A 22927-nucleotide genomic window follows, 5' to 3' on the forward strand; every position below is an offset into this window, starting at 1 on the left:
AAGAGTAAGTTGGAACTACGCATCGACAGTGTATTATAAAATAAGGAAAAGAAAAATTATAGTACATCTTTTTTTTTCACAAGAGTAATAAAAAAATCCCTATATGTATATGTCTATTCTTATATATGATTATGTGAAAATAAAGTAATATATGGAAGAATCTGTATCAGGTTGGCAAAATGGCTAACTGCAGACAAACAGGATAGGTAATCTTCCAAAGAGGATTATTTTTTATAAAAAAATCGTGATGTTTTCAAAAGCCCAAGAGTCAATGGAAATCATGTAAGCACCTCAATTCATCAGATTTTAATATAATCCCTTTTTAACAGCACTTGTTCCTTGAGGTAATAAAAGAATATTTCTTTGAATTGGGTTCAGTTATCACTTGCTGAGCATTTTCTACATGCAGATACCATGCTAACTGCATCACATGGGTGATTTTACTTCTCACAGAAATTTCTAAGTTAGGTACTATTGCTCATGAATAAATGGTATTTTAGACACTGCCAACCTGTAACAGCAGCACGTACACTGCACCATGGATACAATTTTTAGGAACACGTAGGTGACTGTCATCACTAGCCCCCCCACACAAATAAATGCATAACCCATCTTTGGTTCTTATCCACTCTCTTAATAAAAACTTCAATACGAATATAAAGTCCTTCAGTGGAATATAATTATCCTTTATAAAATAGTACGAGCAGTATTATAATGATTAACAAGTAAATGTAAGAAGTAAATTAGTACAATCTTTTTGAAGGGTAACTTCATAATATATACTGAAAGTCTTAAAAATGCCGATACCTTTTTATTCAACACTACTCTAGAAATACCTTTTATAAAATAACTGAAAAAATTCACAAATGTATAAAAGTGTTTACTGAAGCATTATTTTTTGTAAAATTGAAAAACTTAAGTTCCTATAATAAGTGTTTGGTTAAATAACAGATACAGTACCATGAAACCTAAATTTATTGGCATACAAAGAAAGTCTATGGGTGGTTGCTAGGGGCTGGGGAAGGGAAAAACGGAGTTGTTGAATGAGTATAGAGTTTCAGTTTTGCAACATGAAAAAGTTCTGGAGATTGGTTGTACAACAATGTGAATACATTTTACTAAACTATACGTTTAAAAGTAGCTAACGTGGTAAATTTTATGTGTATTTTACAATTAAAAATAAATTTAACAAAGGAAAAAAAATTAAGTATGTCTACAGCGCGTGATTAAAATTGGTTTAAAAAGTGAGGTGTGACCCCGGTTTTTAACAAAAGAACTAATATTCCCTATATGTAGAAACACATATACAAAGTATTGAAGAGAAGGCTTTGGTATTAGGTGCATCTTATTCTGAACGTTGATTCCACCATTGACTAGTTTTGTAGCCTTGGGCAAGATATTTTTGAGCTTCAGAGCCTCCAGTTAAAACTAGGATAAAAATAATCCTTACTCTACATGATTATTGTGAACATGAGAAAGCAGGTATAAAAGTTTAATGCAATATTTGGTGTGTCGTTATGTATTCATTAACACTGTCTACTATTATTGCTTAAATGCTAACAGTTCTAAATTCTGAATAATGAAATTAGTTACGTGTTGTTTTCCTTACGCTGGCTCAATTGAATTTTCTCAGTTTTACTCAATAAACATAAACTCAATAATATAAAAATATTATTTATTTAAGCTTGCACTTAAAAATGGCACCAAGCTTGCAACTATAAAAAATTAAATTATGAGATTTTTTAAATCAAACAGAATTGTTGCTAAAGTAAGGAATCAAAGACCACAAAGAGACTTAAAATTAAATAAACTAGAAGAGGACTTCTCATCTTACGACTGTTAATCTGCAATGATTTAGAATTCAATACCAATTCTCTGTATATAACCGCCGAAGTCTCACAGTTAAGGAATCCTGGCAGAAAAAACAGTTGAAAGTAATTTTAAATACTTCACTAATGATAAATCTGGTTTCCATAACAAACCAGCTTTTATCCTTAAGATATGCATCAACAAAACCAAACAAGGTAAAATTATTCCAGTATAAAATTTTGTTGCAAGTAATATACAACAATGAAAAGGACACTGGCGTTCAAAAGAACTGAGTTTGAGTTACAATTTGTCTCTTAATAGTTATGTGAAATAAGGCAAATTTTTTAATGAGCCTGTTTCTTCCCCCTACCTCAGATTCCCATAATGACCAAATAAAATATATATAAGGTTGGTGCAAAACTAATTGCGGTTTAAAAGGTTAAAAATTGCAAAAACCACAATTACTTTTGCACCAACCTACTACAAAGCCTGACATATAATTTACATTCAATATATTAATTCACTTTCCTATCTTCCCTTGAGACAAGCAGCTCCCAGATCAGAATACTTTACACATAGCCAATACACAGGTAACACGTTCAGAGAGAAAATACCTGACTATATTTGGTGTTTCTCCTAAATCAGACTTAGCCCCTGAAGGACTAGTATAAAGCTCTAGGGGAAAGTCTGTGACTTAAATCTATGTCCCCAACAGCTAACACAGTTTCTGAAAAAAAGTGAACATGCAATAAATGCTAGCTAAATTAAATTTTGTCTTTTCTATCCCTTGCTAAAACACTTAGCAATGCTTAGCACATACCAAGCACTCAAAAAATGTATTAAAAGGATCTATAATTGTCTAGGAATGAAACAAGAAAGTACATACAAATATACAAAATTTGATTATAATTTCTATGGTTAAAAAAGGAAGGTAAGATTAAAAGAAAACTCTGCATTTAACATTAACACAATTCTTATATGGTACTATTCATGAAGATAAGCTGTTTTGAGACTCTACGGCAAATTATTTTTAAATTAAGCAATTAGTGTTTCAGTTTTTCCAGTGTAGGTGTATAAACAAAGAGAATCTTAAGACATATCTGAGAACATTCTGCGTTAAAGTTTTTTCACTCAAATAAACCACTTCCTTTCAAAAGCCCACGTAATTTTAAAGCAGAAAGCCAATTGATTCTGAACTTTTCTGTATAAGTATAAAATTATTTTAATTGCTTGAATAAAATTATTCAGTGATTGAAAATTTTTTTCACCAATTTATCTAAGAAAAATACATTTAAAAGGGGACATCATAAAATTGTAAAGTATATCTACTTTAAACTCCCTACAAAAAAAGGATTTAGTAAAATGAAATATATATAGTATATTACTAAAAAGTTCATGTAGATTTAGAAGTTCTCATAACACTTCATATTAATAATTTTTCTTGGTAATACAGGCTTTTCAAATTAATCACAGGCTTTATCTCCAGGATAAGGATAAAATCTCATAATACATTTGACCCAAGAAACGAGAAAGAGTTTAGTTACATCTCCTAAAAATCTAATGTAACTATCTGTCTCATTTAATTACTCAGGTAACATCAAAGAAAGGGACAAACAGCACAATAAACAAGTAGAAAAAATGATCTTATTGAAGTGTTTACAGCTCCTGCTTGCACCTTCTCTAGGGAACAACCTGCCATCAAGACTCAAAAATATGATTAATCAATAGCCAGTACTACATAAGAATTGCATTCATGTTAAATGCAGAATTTTCTTTTAATCTTAATTTCAGAAAACGGACAGATTGTCCCACAATTTTTACTCCCTAAACATGTACTTGTTGAGCAGTCCATTCATACAAACGTGTCACAAAATTTTATAATCCATTCTAACCTTACGGGTATTTGCTATTGGTGACTTTTGACATTATACACCTATATGTTAATAAAATGAACCAAAATGTTACCTAAGTTAAGGAGACATACCAATGTTTAATATATTATTTTAGGTATTAGAGTTCCAATTTATTATCATGATAGAAGGCAAATTTTCACAAGTATTAATTAAGTTCTCATCCCAAAATCTAAAAATACAAAAACATTTAAAAATTCTCTAAATGAGTAATAAATTTCCTTCTAGACTGTTCAGTGGAATGTCATGATAAAGTCAGGTTGATATGTATAGTGGAATCATTATAGCTAAGCACCTAAATGTTTGGCACAAGACCTGCCATATCACATATGTAGAAAGAAATTACTCAACAAGCCTCTCAAATTAATCCAGTTTCACAGGTGAAAGGGGGGTTTAATCTCATCTAGTGCAGTAGGTAAAAAATATCCAGTCAAACAAAGTAACTATGTTTCTATTCTATTTTTAGTCCAAGAGAGTGAGTGACAGAGAGAGAGAGAGACAGAGAGAGAGAAAAAATGATAAAAACAACAGGAGGAAAAAGTTCAAAAATAAGCCAGCCGTGCTCATGAGAAATATGGGGGGGGGCACTACTACAGAAATAAAAGCCACTCTAGAAGCAGAATAGGACTAGCTAGTAACATACAATAATAGAAAAAGGTACAGCAATGTATGCAAAGCCCTCCAGGAAGGAAAGAGGGACCAAAGACTATTATCTGTCAATCTGTCATGCAAATATAGGTCACAGAATCATTTTCATATATTTAACAACTTTGGACATATTTCAAACTTGTATATTTTAGAACGAGGGGAAGATGAGAGGTTGAACCAGATGTCAAACAAGACAAAACAGAGGCCCAATCATGAGAATTCAATCAATTTTAAATTAACTATAGTTGGTTTAAAACTAAGGAAATTTAAGTATGGAATAAAACGAAAATGCTATCATCTTGGCGATAAATTATATGGCTAAAAATACGAATAGAAAAAGGAAGAAAAGAGGTCAAGTATGAGAAGTATAACTCTGATGAACTCAACTTTTAAAGCCAGGACTCATTAAATAACTGTTTAAAGTTAGTAATTTAGTTAATAGTTTAAATAGATTATAAAAGGTATAAAGGTAAATACCTTATCTAAGAACTTAAAATATTAACAAAAATTATGAGAAATAAAGAAGAGGTAAAATTTAAGTGTGTTAATTTCTTCATCTTTCATAATGAGAAATCAACACATACTGTTTAAAGCTGGCAAAATTTTTTAAAATGTTAATGTTATTACATTATAAACTACAAATTTTCCAAGTTATCAAAGAATATATACAAAGTCAAAACAGAGACTATATATCAAAATATATAAATATAAAGACCACTATCCATATTTTTAAGTGACAGCAGGTATATTTATACTATCAATCCCATAAATGGGAAAAAAAATCTATGACAACAGTTTCTGATAAACCCAATTATACAGGAAATACAACTAAACCAAAGTGACTCAAAACATTAAAAGCAAAAGGATGAAAAATAAAACTTAAAGCAGCAACCATGATATTAATGTTAAAGAAACTGAATCTAAGGCAAAAAAAAAATCATAAAATAAGCCAAAAAGAAACTTCACATTAATGAAAAATTCAAATCTACAAAAAGACCACGTATCTTTACATATCAAAATATACAAAGTAAAATCTATAAGTAATAAGATGAAATAAAAATCAAGGATATTACATTTTAACTTACCTTTCCCTACAACCAATCAAGGAAACAGAATTTAAGTAAGATTGCTGAACTCTATAACAATTAAAAGTTAACTAACAAAACTATCATATTTTGTGTTCTTCAGACAGAATTTGTATTTCTGACCAGTTACTATGAGACCATTATAAAACTACATTGGACCATAAAGAAAAACTCAGTAAAATTCAGCAAGTGAAGGGTATATATTCCACATTCTCTAATAACTGTACAATAACCAAGTAATCATAACAAAAATAACACACACCTGAAAACTTTAAAACTGTTTTAAATTCTTGGCTTAAAAAGGAAACCAAAATTAAATTGTGGATTATCCAGAAAATAACAATAACGCTAACAGAAATCACAAAATAACTCTAAAAGAACCCATATGGTACAGCAAATAAAACATTCATAGGAAAAATAATTAGAGACGTAAGAGAATGAGAACAATGCATATCAACTTCATAGTAGTGGGGAGGAACAAAGTAAGGGTAGAGTTAGGATTCCAATCTAACAGTTTTTTTCTTGTAACACAGAGAAATAAATCTGACCTGTGTGGCAAAATGTTACCTTCTGTTAAAACTAAATGGTGGGTCTTTGAGTGTGTTTGTTATATATTTTCTGTATTTGAAATTTCCTAAATTAACTTTTAAGATAAAGAACTAAAAATGTATTTATGTTCAACTGAATGTTCCACTCAGGAAAGCAGAATATAAAAAATGGAAAACAAATTAGGTCATACAGATTAATGAATTAAAACCAGAACTAATTATTTAGGAGACAATCTTTGGAAAAGGGGGAAAGCAGAGAACAAAACAGTATTTAAAATAAGAACGGAGATTTAACCACAATATAGAAGAATCTAAAATAAGACAGTATTTTATCCCAAAACTGTGCCTTCTGGAATATTGACTAAGCTGGTTATTAAGAAACAAGACTAAGAAAGAACCTTTGACCCACTCCATTTCCCGCCTAAAAGACTCAGACGGAAAGGCCTACTCCAAGAAGGAATCTTAGAATGTTTGTCTTAGCCTAATTTGAATTGAGAATGATGGTTGGGGAGCTCCAGGAAGGTAGTTAAATCATCCCAAGTCCCACTGATGCAGGAATTTACTTTGCTGTATGTGTTCTGCTCTTCCTCAATGAACTGTAAATTGCCTATTTCTTTTGAAATCTCAGACCCCTGCTCCCTCTTTCTTTTGTCCAAAATGAAATATGAGGTGTGATTAAAAAAATATGGTGATTGTTTACATAAAAAAGAAATTACTACAGTAAGACACATTGCCATTCATACTCCTCAAAATACCCCCCTTCGCTTCAAACACACAATCCCATCATTCTTGCCACTTTCTGAAGCAGTTCTGGAAGTCCTCTTTCATGAGTGTCTTTGGTTGTGCTGTTGTGGCTGCCTCGATGTCCTGAATCGATTCAAAACATTTACCTTTCATGGTCATTTTGACTTTGGGTAAGAGCCAGAAGTCACATGGCGCCAGATCCAGTGAATATGGTGGATGAGGACACACTGTAATGTTTTTTACATGATAGAAATCGCCATAACAGGAACAATGTGTGATACAGACCCTTTCCGTTGTGATCAAAACGTATGGTGAATGCTGCTGCTGAGTGCCATCCAATGGAAAGGCAAGGATCTTCACTAAGGGAAGCAGTGCATGGAATCTTAGTAAACAGTGTGTGACAAGTTTCAACTTGTTCAGTGCAGTCAGTAGTGTGTGAGCTACAGTTGAGAAAATATGCATTTTAAAGTGTGCCACAAATGATCCTCCATCATGACAATGCTCCGTGTCACACAGAGCTTCTGGTATATGGCAATTTCTGTCAAATAAAAACATTGTGGTTTAACCTCATCTACCTTATTCACCAGATCTCACACCATGTGACTTCTGGCTCTTCCCCAAAGTCAAAATGACCGTGAAAGGTAAATGTTTTGAATCGATTCAGGACATCAAGGCAGCCACGACGGCGCAACTAAAGACACTCACGAAAGAGGACTTCCAGTACTGCTTCAGAAAGTGGCAAGAACAATGGGATAAGTGTGTTTGTAGCAAGGGGGAATATTTTGAGGGGATTAATGGCAATGTGCCTTTTACTGTAACAAATTTTTTTATTTCAACATTCACTGTATCGTCTGATCACATCTTGTATACACCCAATTTTACCTCACTATCTTTAGATATTTTCAATTAAGTGAATTTCCGTGCACATGAATTAAAATTTGATTTTCTCCTGTTAATCTTCTGTATGTTATTTGAATTATTAGCCCAGCTAGAAGAACTCAGAAGGTGGAAGGAAAAGTACTTTTTTTAGCCCCCACACTAAAATGCTAAACAAATATACTTGTCAACCTGGATGAAATGGACGGTTTTCTAAGAAAATTAAAACTTTCAAAATTGACCCTAGAATATTGAGAAGGATAAATTGTATCATGAAACAAATAATTTCAATGCTCTTTAAAATTTAAGAATAAAGAAAAACTTCCTAAATTCTCTACAAAAACATCACAAGAGAAACCAAAACCTGACAAAGAACATACACATAACTGTGAATTAATTTTATAAGCAGATGAAATAATCTTAAATATTAGCAATGACAAGAAAAAAAAAATTCTGAGATGTTCTAAATTAGAATTACAACCGCTTGGAAAGCAGACACTTCTTCCTTGCAAACTTTGCTGCCCCTATCCCAAAACTAGACTCATTCCATCTTCTCCCATCCTCTTTGTCTATAGTTAATGTAAATTCTTTCAGAACTTCTTCCTCCCCATTACTTGATATATAAAAACGCTTACAAAACTCCGGGATGATGGACATTTTGCCTTTCCTACCTAGGCATGGTGCTAGTGGTTCAGACTCCATGACCCAAGTCAGGTCTTCATTATTTGCTAGCAATGGCGTAATAAACTTTTTTTTAAAAGACTTTCGGCCATAGAAGTTAAATTTTTGTTTTGTTTAACAGCAAATAAGATCTACTAGATTAAAAGAATAATCTACAAGTAGGATTCTTTCAGTATTGTAAGATGAATAGATTAATACTAGAAAATCTATTAAAATAATAACTGAATGCTTAAAAGTATAATGTCTAAAGCCTTTTGCATCTATGAAGACCATATATTTTTCTCCAAAAATCTTTTGATAACATTAAACATTCCAATAAAAATTATAACTGAATTTTTTCAGTAACTTGACAAGCTGTTTCTAAAGTTCACGTGGGAAAAAAGAGCTATGTGAGATCCAACAAAATTAAAAAGGAGAGGAAAAAAACAAGATAGCCCACAAAATATTAAAAACCTAACAGTAATAAAAAGCTACATTAATTAAAAATTTGGTCTTGGCATAGAATAAGACAAAGAAACAGCCACCCAAAACAGAAAGACAGGTGCACAGAGAGGAATTTAATACATGTCAAACATGGCATCTCAAATCAGGTTTAAAAAGAAAAACGATGTGTAATTCAACAAAAGGTATTGTGACAAATCCAGCTTTCAGAAAGTGGAAGGATGCGGGTAGAAAAACAGAATTCCTCCCTTACCCCCTAACAGCAGCTAGATCAAAGACTCAAATGTTTAAAAAAAAAAGAACCTATCAAACACATTAGAACAAACAATTTTTAAGAAAATTATCTTATAATTCAGAACTCTGAAAAAAACCCATAAAAGATTGATAAATTCAAGTATATTAAAGTGAACAATCTGTCTTCTAAAAATGACCTTCAAAAAGGACAAACTGAGAATAAGAAAAAGTATTTTCCACACATATAACAAGACTAATTTCCTTAGTATTTAAATATATAAATTAATTACATTAATTACACACACACACACACACACACACACACACACACACTCCTAAAAGTCATTATGAAAGAGAACTAGCAGAAAAATGGGCAAAAATCAGGGATAGTTCCAAAAAAGAAATACAAATAATTTAAATATATATGATAGAATAGTCAGCCTCACTCATTAAAGACATATAAATAAATGAAAAAATATTTTCCAATTATCAGGCTGGCATAATACCAAAAAGAATTAATAACCATATCTGTGAGAATTTTAACAGAAACGCTCATAAACTTGTGGGAAGGAAATTAGTACAAACTCTAATAAGGACAATTAGGCAGTATCTATCAAAAATTTCAAAGTACATACTTTTGGGCCTAAACATTCAATTTCTAGCAATGTAGGATGTTCATTTTGGGATCATTAGCAATAGCAACTGAAAACATTTAAAATTTTTATCAACAGGGCCAATTTAATGTACAACCATGTTATGGAATTATGCGCAGCTTTGAAGAAGAATGTGATTTATCTCTACAAGCTGGTAAGAAAAGACTTGCAAAATATTAGAAGTGATGCAGATATACATATATATGCATTCACATATGTACAATACGCAAGTTTCTAGAAAAATACAAAAGAAACAATTTGTTTACAGCTTCCTCTAGGGAACAAAACTATGGGACTGTATTATATACGTGAGACTCACTTTTTACTTTAAATCCTTTTCCACGTTAATGTGGACATATTCTAAGCTGGGGATACAGCTGTGAATACCTAAAATCCTTGCATTTGTATAAATTACTCAGGGGAATGGAGAGTGGTGAGGAGACACATAATAAACAAAAACAACTGTGTACACACACAATGTCAGACGATGTAAGTGCTGTGAGGAAGAATAAAACAGAGTTCCAAAAAAAAGGGACGACATGTATGGGGGAGGTATGATCTTACATGGGGTGGTAATAAAAGGAATACAGTGAACTACAGTGAACATGAAGGCTGCCCTACTACAAGACTGGGAGTAAAGTGATATATAAACTACATCCTGAAGAGCAATTAGCCAGGGGAGAAACGGGCATGGGGTTTGGGGGGACAGGAGCGCAAAGCAGAGGAAATTCAGGTAGCTATTCCTGGGTGGTTTTAGGAAGGGGGGTACACAAACAGAAACCAGTTCATAAAAGGTCTTAGAAAATAATTTAAAGGTATTGTACAGGGGAACAGAAAACTCAAAGCTGTATTTTGGGAGTTACCCTGGCTATAGTGTAGAAAGCATTTGGGGGTAAATAAACTGAGAAGTAAAGAAACTAGTTAAACGTTTCTGTAACTGCCCAGAGCTAGTGAGCTTTATGAGAAGTAGCAATAAGAACAGAGTAGTGGGTCGAAAAATGTACAATCTTCATTATTCGCAGATTCCATATTTGTGAATTTACCTACTCGCTAAAATTTATTTGTAATTCCAAAGTCACTACTGTGGCACTTGCACAGTCACTTGGGGACAAATACGGAGGAGCAAAACATTTGATATTCCCAACTGAATGGAATAAGGTAATACCCTGCCTTCTTGTTTCAGCTCTCATAAGAAAGTATCATTTTTATGACTTATTTAGTGCCCCATTTTTCACATTGTGATTTTAGTTGGAAATTTTGCTGGTTAAAATGGTCCCCAAGAGTAGTGGTGAAGTACTGGTTAGTGTTCCCAAGGACAAGGCCGCTGTGATGTGCCTTACGAATAACATGTGTTAGATGAGCTTTGTTCAGGCATGAGTTATACATGTGTTAGATGAGCTTTGTTCAGGCATGAGTTATAATGCCACTGGCCATGGGTTCAATGTTAATGAATCAATAACATATAAACAATATACATTTAATAAAGTATCTTTAAACAAATACATAAGATAAGGCTATATATTGATTGGTTGACAAAATGTGACCAGAGAATCACAGGAACTTAGATAACCCTGTATTTCCTACAGGAGCAATGGTTCAGTATTCGCTGAGTCAGTGTTCACCTAGTTCATTCAGCGTTGGCTAATTTCTGACTTTATAAAACATAACTACCACAAATAACAGCAATCGACTGTATATGTACACACCTGTATTTACTTATTTGTAAAGCGGAAACCATAGGATTGGTAATCAATTATAAGAAATAAATGAAGGAGAGAAATCAAGTATGATATTAACTAGGCTTCTGGCTTAAGCAACTGAAACACAGGGATAATATTACTGAAGATAGGAAATAGAGAAGATGGTGACAGTTTGGATCGGGAAGGCAAAGATGTCAACTTTGAAGAGTGTAATGTTATACACGCCACACTAATAATTACGTATTAAACTAGTCAATCCACCCCCCCCTTAGAGTAAGAATCATATCTTTGTTCACCTTGGTATATCTTCTACAACTACAGTGATGCTCCCTTAAGTCATCTAATATAAACAGGCATGTCAACACCAGAAATGTGCACTTCTGTCAATTCTTTCACTTTCCACTGCCATCTTTACAAGCACATTACTCATGCTTACCATAATCTATACTTTAATAGTGTTTCTATGTGAGTCCTAAAAAGTAAAAATATATAAAATTCCACCTTTTGGAAAGCAAGAATTCTAAGTGACAAATATCTTACAAGAAATTCTGTACAACCAGGTAGTTTGTTCTTTATTTGTTTACAGGAACATAAAGTAATTAATACCTTCAGCATAAATTATTAAAATACCATTGAAATATGAAGCTTATACAAAAAAATCCTAATGGATAAACTGTAGTTTTCACACTTGATTTAAGAAAACCTCAGAATTATAATTTATTTCAATGTAGTTTTTACAAAAATATATATACACTCAAAATGTGACAAATATTTTTATACACTAAAAACTAAAAATTACAGCACACAATCACATATACTGAAACTAAATAATTATAAAAGACTAATAAAGAAATTCACATCAATCCCTATCTAGTCGACATTATCTTTGTTTATATAAGTAAAACAATTTCTAGGCTACTATGAAACTGATTTTATAACCAAATACTTTTGTGAACACAAAACAGAAAACTTGATACAAAGTTCTTCCTCAATATAAAATTCTATACTTGTTTATTTGCAATGGTCCACACTGAGATTCAGGGTCAATGTAAAAAGTAAATAATCACATGAGAATCTATTATTTTTCTGTGGTTATCTTAACAGTGCTTCATTTTACATACAAAGAAAAGCAATGTGCTAGTTTTATCCTTGGATGTGATAATTAGTTGCATGACCTTCCACTGAATACTAAAACTTAAATATAAAACACTGCGAATAGTGATTACTACTTATATGGTAAGAAAAAGGGTGAAAGAAAAGTTCTAAAGAGGAGGATTCAAAGACAAATGGAGAAAAAGAGGTTAGAATGCCACTTCACTAACTAGGAAAAAGGTAAAAGAAAAAAGAAAGAAAAGTTAGGCAAAGTATTCTGTACAGAGGTGACACCTTAGTTCTTGGCAATCAATGGTAAGAAGAGTCATAACCAAAAATGCCAACAAAGACTTTAAATGCAAAAGGACAAAACATCCATGAACATCAGATCTTTTAAAAAACAAAACAAGTGAAGAGTAAAATGGTAAACTTAAATGTCTTTTGTATTTTATATCATTTAGAATGTAATTATAATTATTATTTCTAATCCTAAAGTAAAATATTAATGCACTTGATCATAATGCGAACAAAAACGGCTTTGCGCATCAAAATTGATATTTGAACTGGAAAATAAACCAAAAACACTTAGCATATCTGAGCTACCAAGACAGTGGTCAGCGAGTCAATAGCAGCTGGCGCAGAATACGCACTCAGTGAGAGCGCTATCCCGGGAATGTATCCATGAACAAGCAGGCCCTTGTCTCCTTACCAAGGGCTCATGGCCAAGGGTGGAAGGGGCAGAGGGTCTTTTTGGTTCCACCCTCTGAACCTCAGAGACTCTGACAACAGGGCAAGTATATACCACGTACATGCCTGACAGACCAGTAGCCACAAGGAAAGTAGGGAGACATTTACAAATGGTTGCTTTCATTATTACCTTGGAGCATAGAATTTTTTTCCTCTACAAAAATAATCCCCATAAAAGGTCGTTATAATCCTAATCAGCCAACAAATGGAGATCTATTTCACTCTAGAGGATCTATTTGTGACTTAAAAAGTATAGTGTTTCCACCTGAAAATTGGTTTGTTACAAAAGAAGGTACCATACAGTTCAACTTCAATATGGGCTAAATAAGTATTTGTGTATTCGTGTGCAAAGTGGACCACTAGTGTAGCGCTTATTCTATCAGGAATTATTGTCAGAGCCAAACAAACTCTTAGAACACAATTCACTTCTAAGTTGGAGACTGCCTATATATAAATCTAGTTGATGAGTCATATACTAATAGTTCAAAATCACTAAAATGTTTGATCAAGGTACAAGACTAGAAAAACAAAATCAGCAGTTGGGGTAATTCAAACTTGAAAATGAATCATAAAATATAATGTGATTTATACAATCTCCTAAGAATCAGTATAATGTGCACTGAAATATGAAATTAAAAATAAAACCTGAAGACATCACAAAGTGTTCGGTCAGGAACAATGAAGACATAATGCTGGCTTAAATTTTCCCACCAAAACAGTGAATGTAAAAATACCATACACAGCTAAAAAGATTAGACTGCCATTCTGAAAATAAACAGAAGCAAGAAATACAAAAAAATTTATCAAAAGCATAGTGAAGTGGCTGTCAGAGAAAAGTATTTCTTTACTGGGAAAAGGCCAGTTATTTCATTTTCATTAAGACATAGTATTTTAGATACCATTTTTTTCTGTAAGAAATACTAATAATATAATATCAGCATCATTTTATGCAAAAGACCGTAATTTCTAATTAGCAGTTTTCTTTGTTATTCTGGATTAGAAAAATGTGAATTATAAATTCAAGTTGGTCAAATGTTATTCTATGCATTAGTATTTCCTTTCTTTCTACTGATTTCCTCCTCTAAGGTAGTAGTTCTCTAGCAGAAGTAACACATCAGAATTACCTAGGGACTATTTTGAAAACACACATTCCCCAATGCCATCCCTGAGACTGACCATGTCTCAAGTAAAGCCACAGCATCTGTGTTTTGAAAAAGTTCCCCCAGTAACTGTGATTGCTAGGCAAAGAAACTGCTTTAAGGGATGAATTACATCCTGGTTCTACTGACTGGAAGAGCTCTTATTTGGTCTGCCATTGCTGAAAACTTACATTGTAGCACATACAGCTGTCAGTAAAAAACGTGGAAAACTCCATATTCTATTATTTACAGTAAAAAAGTTAGAGATGTGAATTATCTAGTCAAAAACCATGCAACCATACTTGAAAACACTTTCTATATTTCTATGTATTTATTTTAAAGTGTGCATTTAGAACCAATGGTTTTGAAAATGTATAAAAATAATTTATATATAAATCCAACCTCAATATTTACATGGTCCATTAAAGGATTTTTTTTTTTATTTTCATCAAAAAAGTATTTCAACAACCTCCACTGTATTCTTAAAAGTCAGGAATTTTAAGATTTTCGAATAAAAAAATTTTAGTATTCACCTACAGAAAAATAATAAAACTGGGAATAATATCACTAATATTTTAAAATATAATTATGTCTCAGCTATGTTATGCTACATATAAGAAAAACCTTCATCACTAAACAAAGATGCCAAAAAATGTATACACATTTTAAGAAAGGAAAAGCTGTATTAAAATTGTTAATACTCAATATATACGGTAACAAAAGATGAATACAAACCATGTGTATACATTTTTTTGGAACCCCCAGTATAATCATCCTAAGTGGTGGCATTTCATTTAAGAACAAAGCGCAGAAATAGTTTATAAAAGAAAAGGTCCCGTTGTAAAATAAGTTGAATTCTTCAAACAAAAATACTGTATCTGAGATATGCTTTCACAATATCACGTTTCCATATGCACCTTGTAAACATAGCCATTATAGCCTATCAACTTAAATAAAGCCACCTACCACTAAGAGTAAAAAGAGAAATTTCAGTGTAAAAATACTTATCAACTAAAGTTATCAACTGAGTTAAGACAATTTTAATATAAAAATTACAACTTAAATCTCATAATATAAAGTAATCCTATGAAGACTTTAAATCACTTTAAAATAAAGAGTTCTACAACAGTTATCAAGTTTTCCTTTTGTTACTATTCTCTAGTAAAAACTTTCTTTTGATTAGCTTTTACAATGTCATCAGGAGATGCTGATTTGAAGTCAAATGGTGTTATTGCTACAAGAGGACTTATTTCTTTGTCCTTTACATCTTGAACTTGTCTACTATAAAGAAAAGTCTTGTAGAGGTTAAGGGTGCGTCGCTTGCAGCTCTTCAATGGGTAATGAAGACACAGTGTTGAAGCAAAAGCTGAAGGTCTAGCAGCAAGGGCCTTGGTCCAAGACAAAGCAGAAGGTGGTTTCCTGATCAGAGAGTCTTTATTGTTTTTCTTACTATCCTTGGCAGAAATGGAATGTTTCCCTAGCTTCGAATTTAGAATTTTAGTTCCTGGTATTGGGGCAACTGATTGGTCTACTACAGGTTTTGGACCAAAATCTGGGTTTTTTATAAGGACACTAAGATCAATATTTGAATCTATTCCTGGTGATCTCATTTCAGATAAACTGAGCTTAAAGGAATCGTTCTTAATCTGAGAACTGTCTGTATCAATTGTTTCTGCGATCAAATCTGAAAGTGACAAATTCTCAAGGTCTCTCGTAGGAGAAGCTTTATGAAATGCCAAAGATGACAGAGATCCTGTTAATTCTGATATTCCAGTAGAAGACTGATACTGATTTGCTGGTTGTGACAGGGAAAAGGATCCCGAACTTAGATCGGTGAAACTGGCAGATGACTGGTTACAAAGATCAGATAAACTAAAGCAGTGGCTTGGATTGTTTTCTTTGTGGTCCTGAAACAGTTCAGCTAGGGATGGGCTTTCATACTGGGAAAACTGCAAACTGTCATTTTTTGAAATGTTATTCTTCACACTTTGTTCAACTGAAGAAACATTTCCAACTTCAGTCATTTTACGAGCATTTAAATTATCAGAAGCCACATTTTCCAATGAGCCAGTTAGGAGCAAAGGATTATTTAAACTTCCTAAGCTGTTTTGTACTGGAATGTTTTGCAAATCAGGTAGTGAATTATTCTGAATAAATAAAGAGTTATTAGGTGTCGCGTTCTTTATCATTAAGGATTTTAAATCTGGTATTCCTTTGAATGCACAATCTCTGGAAACACAATCAGATGCATGAGTTCTCAACAAATGAGCATCCAGACTCTTTGAAAGTAGACTTTCCAGACTATCTGTGGATGATAATCCAACTGACAGCTGATTTTTACAAGCATCTCTTGGCATATCATCAATTAGGTCAGCTAGTGACAGCTCTCTTGTTAACTTACACGATTCTAGTTTCTTTTCACTTTTAGGTCTGTCAAGTTTCTTTTTTTTATGGAGTAAACAGTGACTTGGTACAACTGAGGAATTATGATAGAATCCACATTTTGTTACTGGACCAGAAAAATCAAATGGTTTGCTACTGCAATCTAAATGGTTTGCGGACTGAGGACAAGAGCTTGGAACTGAAACTTCAGAGTAAGAGAATAAGACTCCTTACCTTACAAGAGCCATTAATTTTCAGATGAATAGGTTCACAGATGCAGAAGACAGTCACAGCAACCAAAAGGAAACATGAAATGAGGCATTTAATTACTAAATGTTTCTTTTGATTAGGGCATGAATCAAGTGACATTTGATCATCATTTGACAAAAATTGAACACTCTAAAAAATAATAACAAAGGAATTTTACCTTCCTTTAACCTCTAAAGTGACCTTCATACTTTGTTCACTGACATATACAAACTTAAGTACCAAGTTAGTCAATGTTCTCATTTCCACAAATTTTGTGAGGTTTTAACATATTTAAATCACAGTCAGGATTGTTATCAAATTCAAAATGTTTAAAAAAAAAACAATGGAAAGAACTAGGTTCATCTGCTGTATTTTTAATGTATGAAACACAAGCAAACAACACCCTATAATTTCTACCATGATCTTGGTAATCTATTAATATAGATAGCATAATAGGGCTCATTCTCAGATTGGTCAGTTAAAGTTCATCCCCCCCAAATTTAAAAAAAAAACTTAAAACAGAAAAAAAACCCATCCTATTTCATGGTAATAGACTGCATATAACTTTGTTGTGGTAAAACTCTAGTCTTCAGCTGACAGGAAATATCAACCCAATTAACAAATCACCATGCTCCCACTGACAATTCTCATACCAATTAATATAAAGGTACCTGGGTTCCCATCTTATGATGACTACATTCAAAATTTAACCCCAAATTCTACAACTTTGAAATTGAAGATCTGGCTACAAAATGCAAGAGTAGTATAATTATGATAGTTATGATATTTAAATAAAACTAAATTACATTTATCAGTCCTATAAGCACAAAGGGATTTTTCTGACATTAATTGTCCGGCTATTAATTTCCATCTGCTGACCCATTAAGAGTTAAAAAAAATAAATAACTAAAAAGCTCTCTAAGCTACTACCAAGCAAAAAGTGTCTTGTCTTGTTTATAATCCGATTTTCTTTCCCCTATATCCTTATTAACTTTGAAAACAAGCAGGGAACTAATAAAAAAAACAAGCTTTAACAGAGGGAAGGGAACATAGTGCTCAGCTTAAAAATTCACCAACTAGAAAATAAACTGATAGTATTCAAGTCATTGTTAACATGCAAAATTTTCTCCCCATTTTTCTCAACAGCTCAAGAAAATTAAAGCCTCTTTTAAAGCATTAACTATAAAACTAAAAAGAGCAAGTAAAAGCATACCTTTTGCTATCTTTCCTATAGATACTGCTCCCTCACTCTTGACCTTCAAATTCTGCATTTTATCTTGTTGCAGAACCAGTGCCAAAGCCTTCTGCACATCAAACTTGTTCTTCAGAACTGCTTCAATCAATATGTCCTCTGGTACAGCATCTCCAAGTACCTCCCTCATGTGATCAAGGCACGAATAAAGACGGGCTAGAACAGACAACGATTAATTAAAAGCTGTACTAAATGGTGTCATGAAAGAACTGTCACTCTTTAAACCTGAAAAAAAAAGAATTTGAAACTACAATAGGATGTTCAACTCGCCTTTTTCTTTGGCAAAACTTATGATTATATTTTTATCCACAATATACTTATCTTCCCCTATCAAAGGAACAATTTCATTAATTAAGCAATCACTGTAATAAATGTCTCCTAAATAACACTGACTAATGCTTGAAGAAAATGTAAATTGCATACATAAATATCTATTTTCAGTTGATGATGATGATGATGTTTCTCCACTGATGACGTTTTAAATATGTACAAAGGGAGGGGTAGGTGTGAAAACATTTCTAACTTGTTAGTGAACCCAGTTAATCAGTAAGTATATTTCTTTTTGACTACTTCCTTAAGTTTTCTTTTAGGCTAATTTCAGTTTTCCCCAGCCAACTAAAATCACCCCTAATAACTCTTTTAAGATAGGCAAGATAACCTAACATAAAAATGTCAAAGAGGGGGCCCGCCGGCTGGAGAGCCATGCTCCTAACTCCAAGGTCGCCGGTTCGATTCCCACATGGAGCTGCACCCTCTACAGCTAAGATTGTGAACAACAGCTCCCCCTGGAGCTGGGCTGCCGTAAGCAGCCAGAGGTTGGTGTGAGCTGCTGAGTGCTGCTGTCGGCTACCGTGTGCTACGTTTGCTGCCAGGAGCGGCCGGAGGCCGGCAGCCCGCGAGAGCTGCCGTGAGCTGCTGTGAGCGGCCCACCGACTGCCTCAGCCATGGGGAGCTTAAGGCTCATAATACCAGATGGGCCAGGGAGCTGTGTCCTACACAACTAGACTGAGAATCAACGGCTTGAACTGGAGTGGGACGGGGAGGCGGGAGAAAGGGGGGGGAAATGCCAAAGAAATAAGGAAGTCCCGTAGGTTGAGAATGGACATTCATTTTAAAAATAACAAATTTAAATCTGGAAATCCAAAATCGTTAAGAATTTTTTTTTCTGGTGACTATATTAATTACTTATAAAAAGTAATTACTAATAATAATTCATTAATGATGTAAAGTCTACAAGAGCAGAGGCTTTATATCCCTGGGTCCTAAAATAATACCTGTTGGAGGCCACTGAATAAAAACGGATGAACATACTAATTTTATTTGTATAGCACTTGACAGTTTTCAAAATACTTTATATCTTTTTTTAATCCTCACAATAACTCTATGACCTAGATATATCAGGCAAATTCTAATCCATAAAGTTATGACTGAAAATCATGGAACTGCACCCCACAATACCAACTACAACACCATCTTTAAAATTATAATCAAATACTACTAAGGAGTTTATATAGCAGTAATCAAAATAGAACTCAGGTTTTCAGACTCCCTACTCCTCGAAAACATTTCACAGAATGCAATTTAGATTACATTTTATATGTTTATATTTCGAGCCGGAATCTACTGGCAATACCCTCCCCTTAATAGAAATCAAAAAGTATTTGATACTTTTTCCATTACTTTAATTTGTCATGCGCCACATAACTACATTTCGGTCAACAATGGAGTGCATATACAATGATGGTCCCATAACATTATAATGGAGCTGAAAAATTCCTGTGGCCTAGTGACATGACATCACCATCGTAATGTCCTAGAGCAACCCATCACTCACATGTTTGTGGTGATGCTGGTGTACACAAACCTGTGCTACCAGTTGGGTAACAGTATAGCACATATAACGATGTACAGTACATAATACTTGATAATGATAGTAAACAACTTACTGGTTTATGTATTTACTGTATTTTTTATCATCACTTTAGAGTGTACTCTTTTAAAAATGCGTTTTTCGGAAAAAATTTTCTGGAAAAAAAAATTTTCACTGTAAAACAGTATGCCATGTTGCGCCGGCAGCAGTCTCCTACATTTCATTTACCACATCTTGATTTAATCTTGGGTTGTTTTGTACAGTAACATGCTGCAAAGGCTTGTAGCCTAGGAGCAATAGGTATACAACATACACTAGGTGTATAGTAGGCTATACCATTCAGGTTTGTGTAAGCACTCTATGATGTCCACACATTGATGAAATCACCTAACAACGCACTTCTCAGAACATAACCTGTCGCTTGGCGGTGCATGACTGTATTAAAAATAATTAATTTTCTCAAACATTTGGGCAATTCTGCTTTGCTTGAGTTCTAGATTGATTCTAGGCTAATAAGTTAAGCTATACTTAGAAAATTATACCATATCTATTTCACACTTAGTATAGCTAGTATCAGGGCTTCTTCTAACTATAGCAACTATTTTCTACACATCTACAAAGAGAATAGAGATATGAAATCAGGCTGTTTTGGTTCATATTCTAATGCCACTTATTACTAGCCAGTGAAACCTCAGTCAATTTACTTCTCAGTTTCTTATTTTCTCCCCTATAAAAGGAGGATGAGTGGCCTACCTCATAAGGTTGCTGTGAATATTAAATATGTTAATACCTTAACAACATTTAGAACAGTACCTGGAAAGCATTTAGTAAAGGTTAGCTACAATCATTATTATTGTTATCATGCAATTACTTACATGTGTCAGGTGGGCAAGTTAAATAATTAACTTTCAATCTTAAAAAGAACTTTGAATTTCTTACATTCTTAATCATTCTGAGGCACAGCAGAAAAAGTGTAAGACTTCTTCTCAATTCCTACCCTCTCACCCCACAATGACAACTACAACACTTGCTTTAAAAACACAGTCGTGAGGGGTGTAAATGTCTAATCATTACGTTTTGTACACCAGAAGCTAGTATTAAAAAAATTAAATTTAAGAAAAACTGATGCTCAAATTCTAGGTGCTATTATAGTTTAAACAACAGAACTTTATTGAATAGCTCTGTACCAAGCACAGTGGTTTTACTAAAATGCTCATAACATTTGGAAAAAAAATACAATCAAATACTATTAAGGAGTTTATATAAAGCAGCTCCTCCACAAACTTTTATCCACATTGTTAAATGTATTTGCAGTTGATAAAGAAATGTTTTTTTCCTATACCTGTTGTTTTCCTTTCTGCTTCCTAGTTTTGAATATTTGTGCTTTCTTCTCCATATTTCTTGGGTTGGTTAGCAGCTGATATATATCTTACCGATTTATTCAATGTTCAACTCTGATTCTTGTATTTCCTCTTTCTGTTTTCAAATTAATTGAAAAGATGCAAACTCAGAACCAAAGCCATTACCATTTAAGAGTTCTATCTTGAAACTTAATTTACATGGATATGAACCATCAGGACACTTGTACAATGTTACTTTGGACTTAAATTTTTTTAGAAACCAGTCTTATAAAACCTAACTTTTTGTAAGGAAATAAGCTTCTGTATCTAATCATAAGTTCTACATATTGCTAAAAGAAAACAAGCCACTGATGTTTCTTTCCTGAGAAGATGAGATGAATATTTCAATCAAAAATTTCAGTTACTAAAAAAAAAAAAAATTTTCAGTCACTGAATAAGAGCCACACAACCAATTTTCAACAGTTAACCATACAGTTAATCATACACTGCACAAAATATACTTAATATAAATTTTCCTTAAAGATATAAGATGTATTGGTGCCATTACTACCCAACCATCACTATTACGTACAATCACAATAAAACTGATAAATTCTGATACATTATTAATCATTTTCAGATAAGAAATACAGATTACTTTTTACTATACCTTGATCAATTTCACTTAGCTGATCACTCAAAAGAGAACTAGAGGATTCTTTCAGATCTTCATAATCATATTCTTCTACAGGCTCAACAGGTTTGTCACGCCGTGAGTAAATAAACTGAGCAGCTAGAAGATGAAATGATGGAAGAATGCTGTAGTACAGCCATTTCTCATTAACTTTTTTTTGTTTTTTTACAAATGTTAAAGTGAAAATTAGGGATGCTGACCTACTACCTAAAGCCATATACCCACATTGTACAATAATGGATTAAAAAAAAAAAAACTAAGACAAAACATACCCCAAATTCTTCTCAAATGTCCTTACAAACTATTCATTAGCCTCTTATAATCACCTTCCTTCTTTCCTATCTCCAAAACCATTCCCGAGCTTACTTTCTCCACAGTTTTCAAAAACTGTCTTCCCTAATATCTCATGCTTGCCTACTGCTCTGTCTTCCTTGAAATTTCCTCTTCTTTGGTACAAATGCTTCAAAACTTGTATCAAACTTGCTATTTGCATAATAAAGAAAATACTAAAAACAGACTAGGTTTCCAATTTCCAAGAATTGCTAATTTTCTATGAACCTAAGAGTTACCAAAATCATGTCTTAACTTCCGAAAAACTCATATTTTCCATCACGCACTGACACTGTATATTGTTGTTATATACCTAACTTTGACTTTCAGACATCAGTCTGCGCTATTCTGCACTACTGGCAGGATTATCACTCAATATGTAACTGGGTATTATATATTTCATTAAAATGAGGAAAGACAAGATATCAAAGTGTCAATACTATATGCCTGAGTATCATACACAAAATACAAGTAAGCAAAGGAGAAAAATCATCATGCATGCC

At 33.0% G+C, this 22927-nt stretch overlaps 1 protein-coding gene across 2 annotated transcripts in view; it reads right to left on the reverse strand.

Annotated features, from left to right (window-relative positions):
- The window catches only part of HBS1L (HBS1 like translational GTPase), a 75440-nt gene that overhangs the window by 44568 nt on the left and 7945 nt on the right, over positions 1-22927 (reverse strand). The window contains exons 3-5 of one of the 2 annotated variants that reach the window (XM_033102444.1): positions 22071-22193; positions 18152-18346; positions 12204-16918 (exon numbers count right to left, since the gene is read on the reverse strand). In XM_033102444.1, the coding sequence (XP_032958335.1) occupies positions 15459-16918; positions 18152-18346; positions 22071-22193 (1778 nt within the window). In that variant the 3' untranslated portion in view covers positions 12204-15458. Of the gene's footprint in view, positions 1-12203; positions 16919-18151; positions 18347-22070; positions 22194-22927 lie in introns of those variants that run through there. The other variant, XM_033102443.1, reaches the window with a different exon arrangement.

Source organism: Rhinolophus ferrumequinum, chromosome 3 (assembly GCF_004115265.2).
Source record: "Rhinolophus ferrumequinum isolate MPI-CBG mRhiFer1 chromosome 3, mRhiFer1_v1.p, whole genome shotgun sequence".
Taxonomy (NCBI): domain Eukaryota; kingdom Metazoa; phylum Chordata; class Mammalia; order Chiroptera; family Rhinolophidae; genus Rhinolophus; species Rhinolophus ferrumequinum.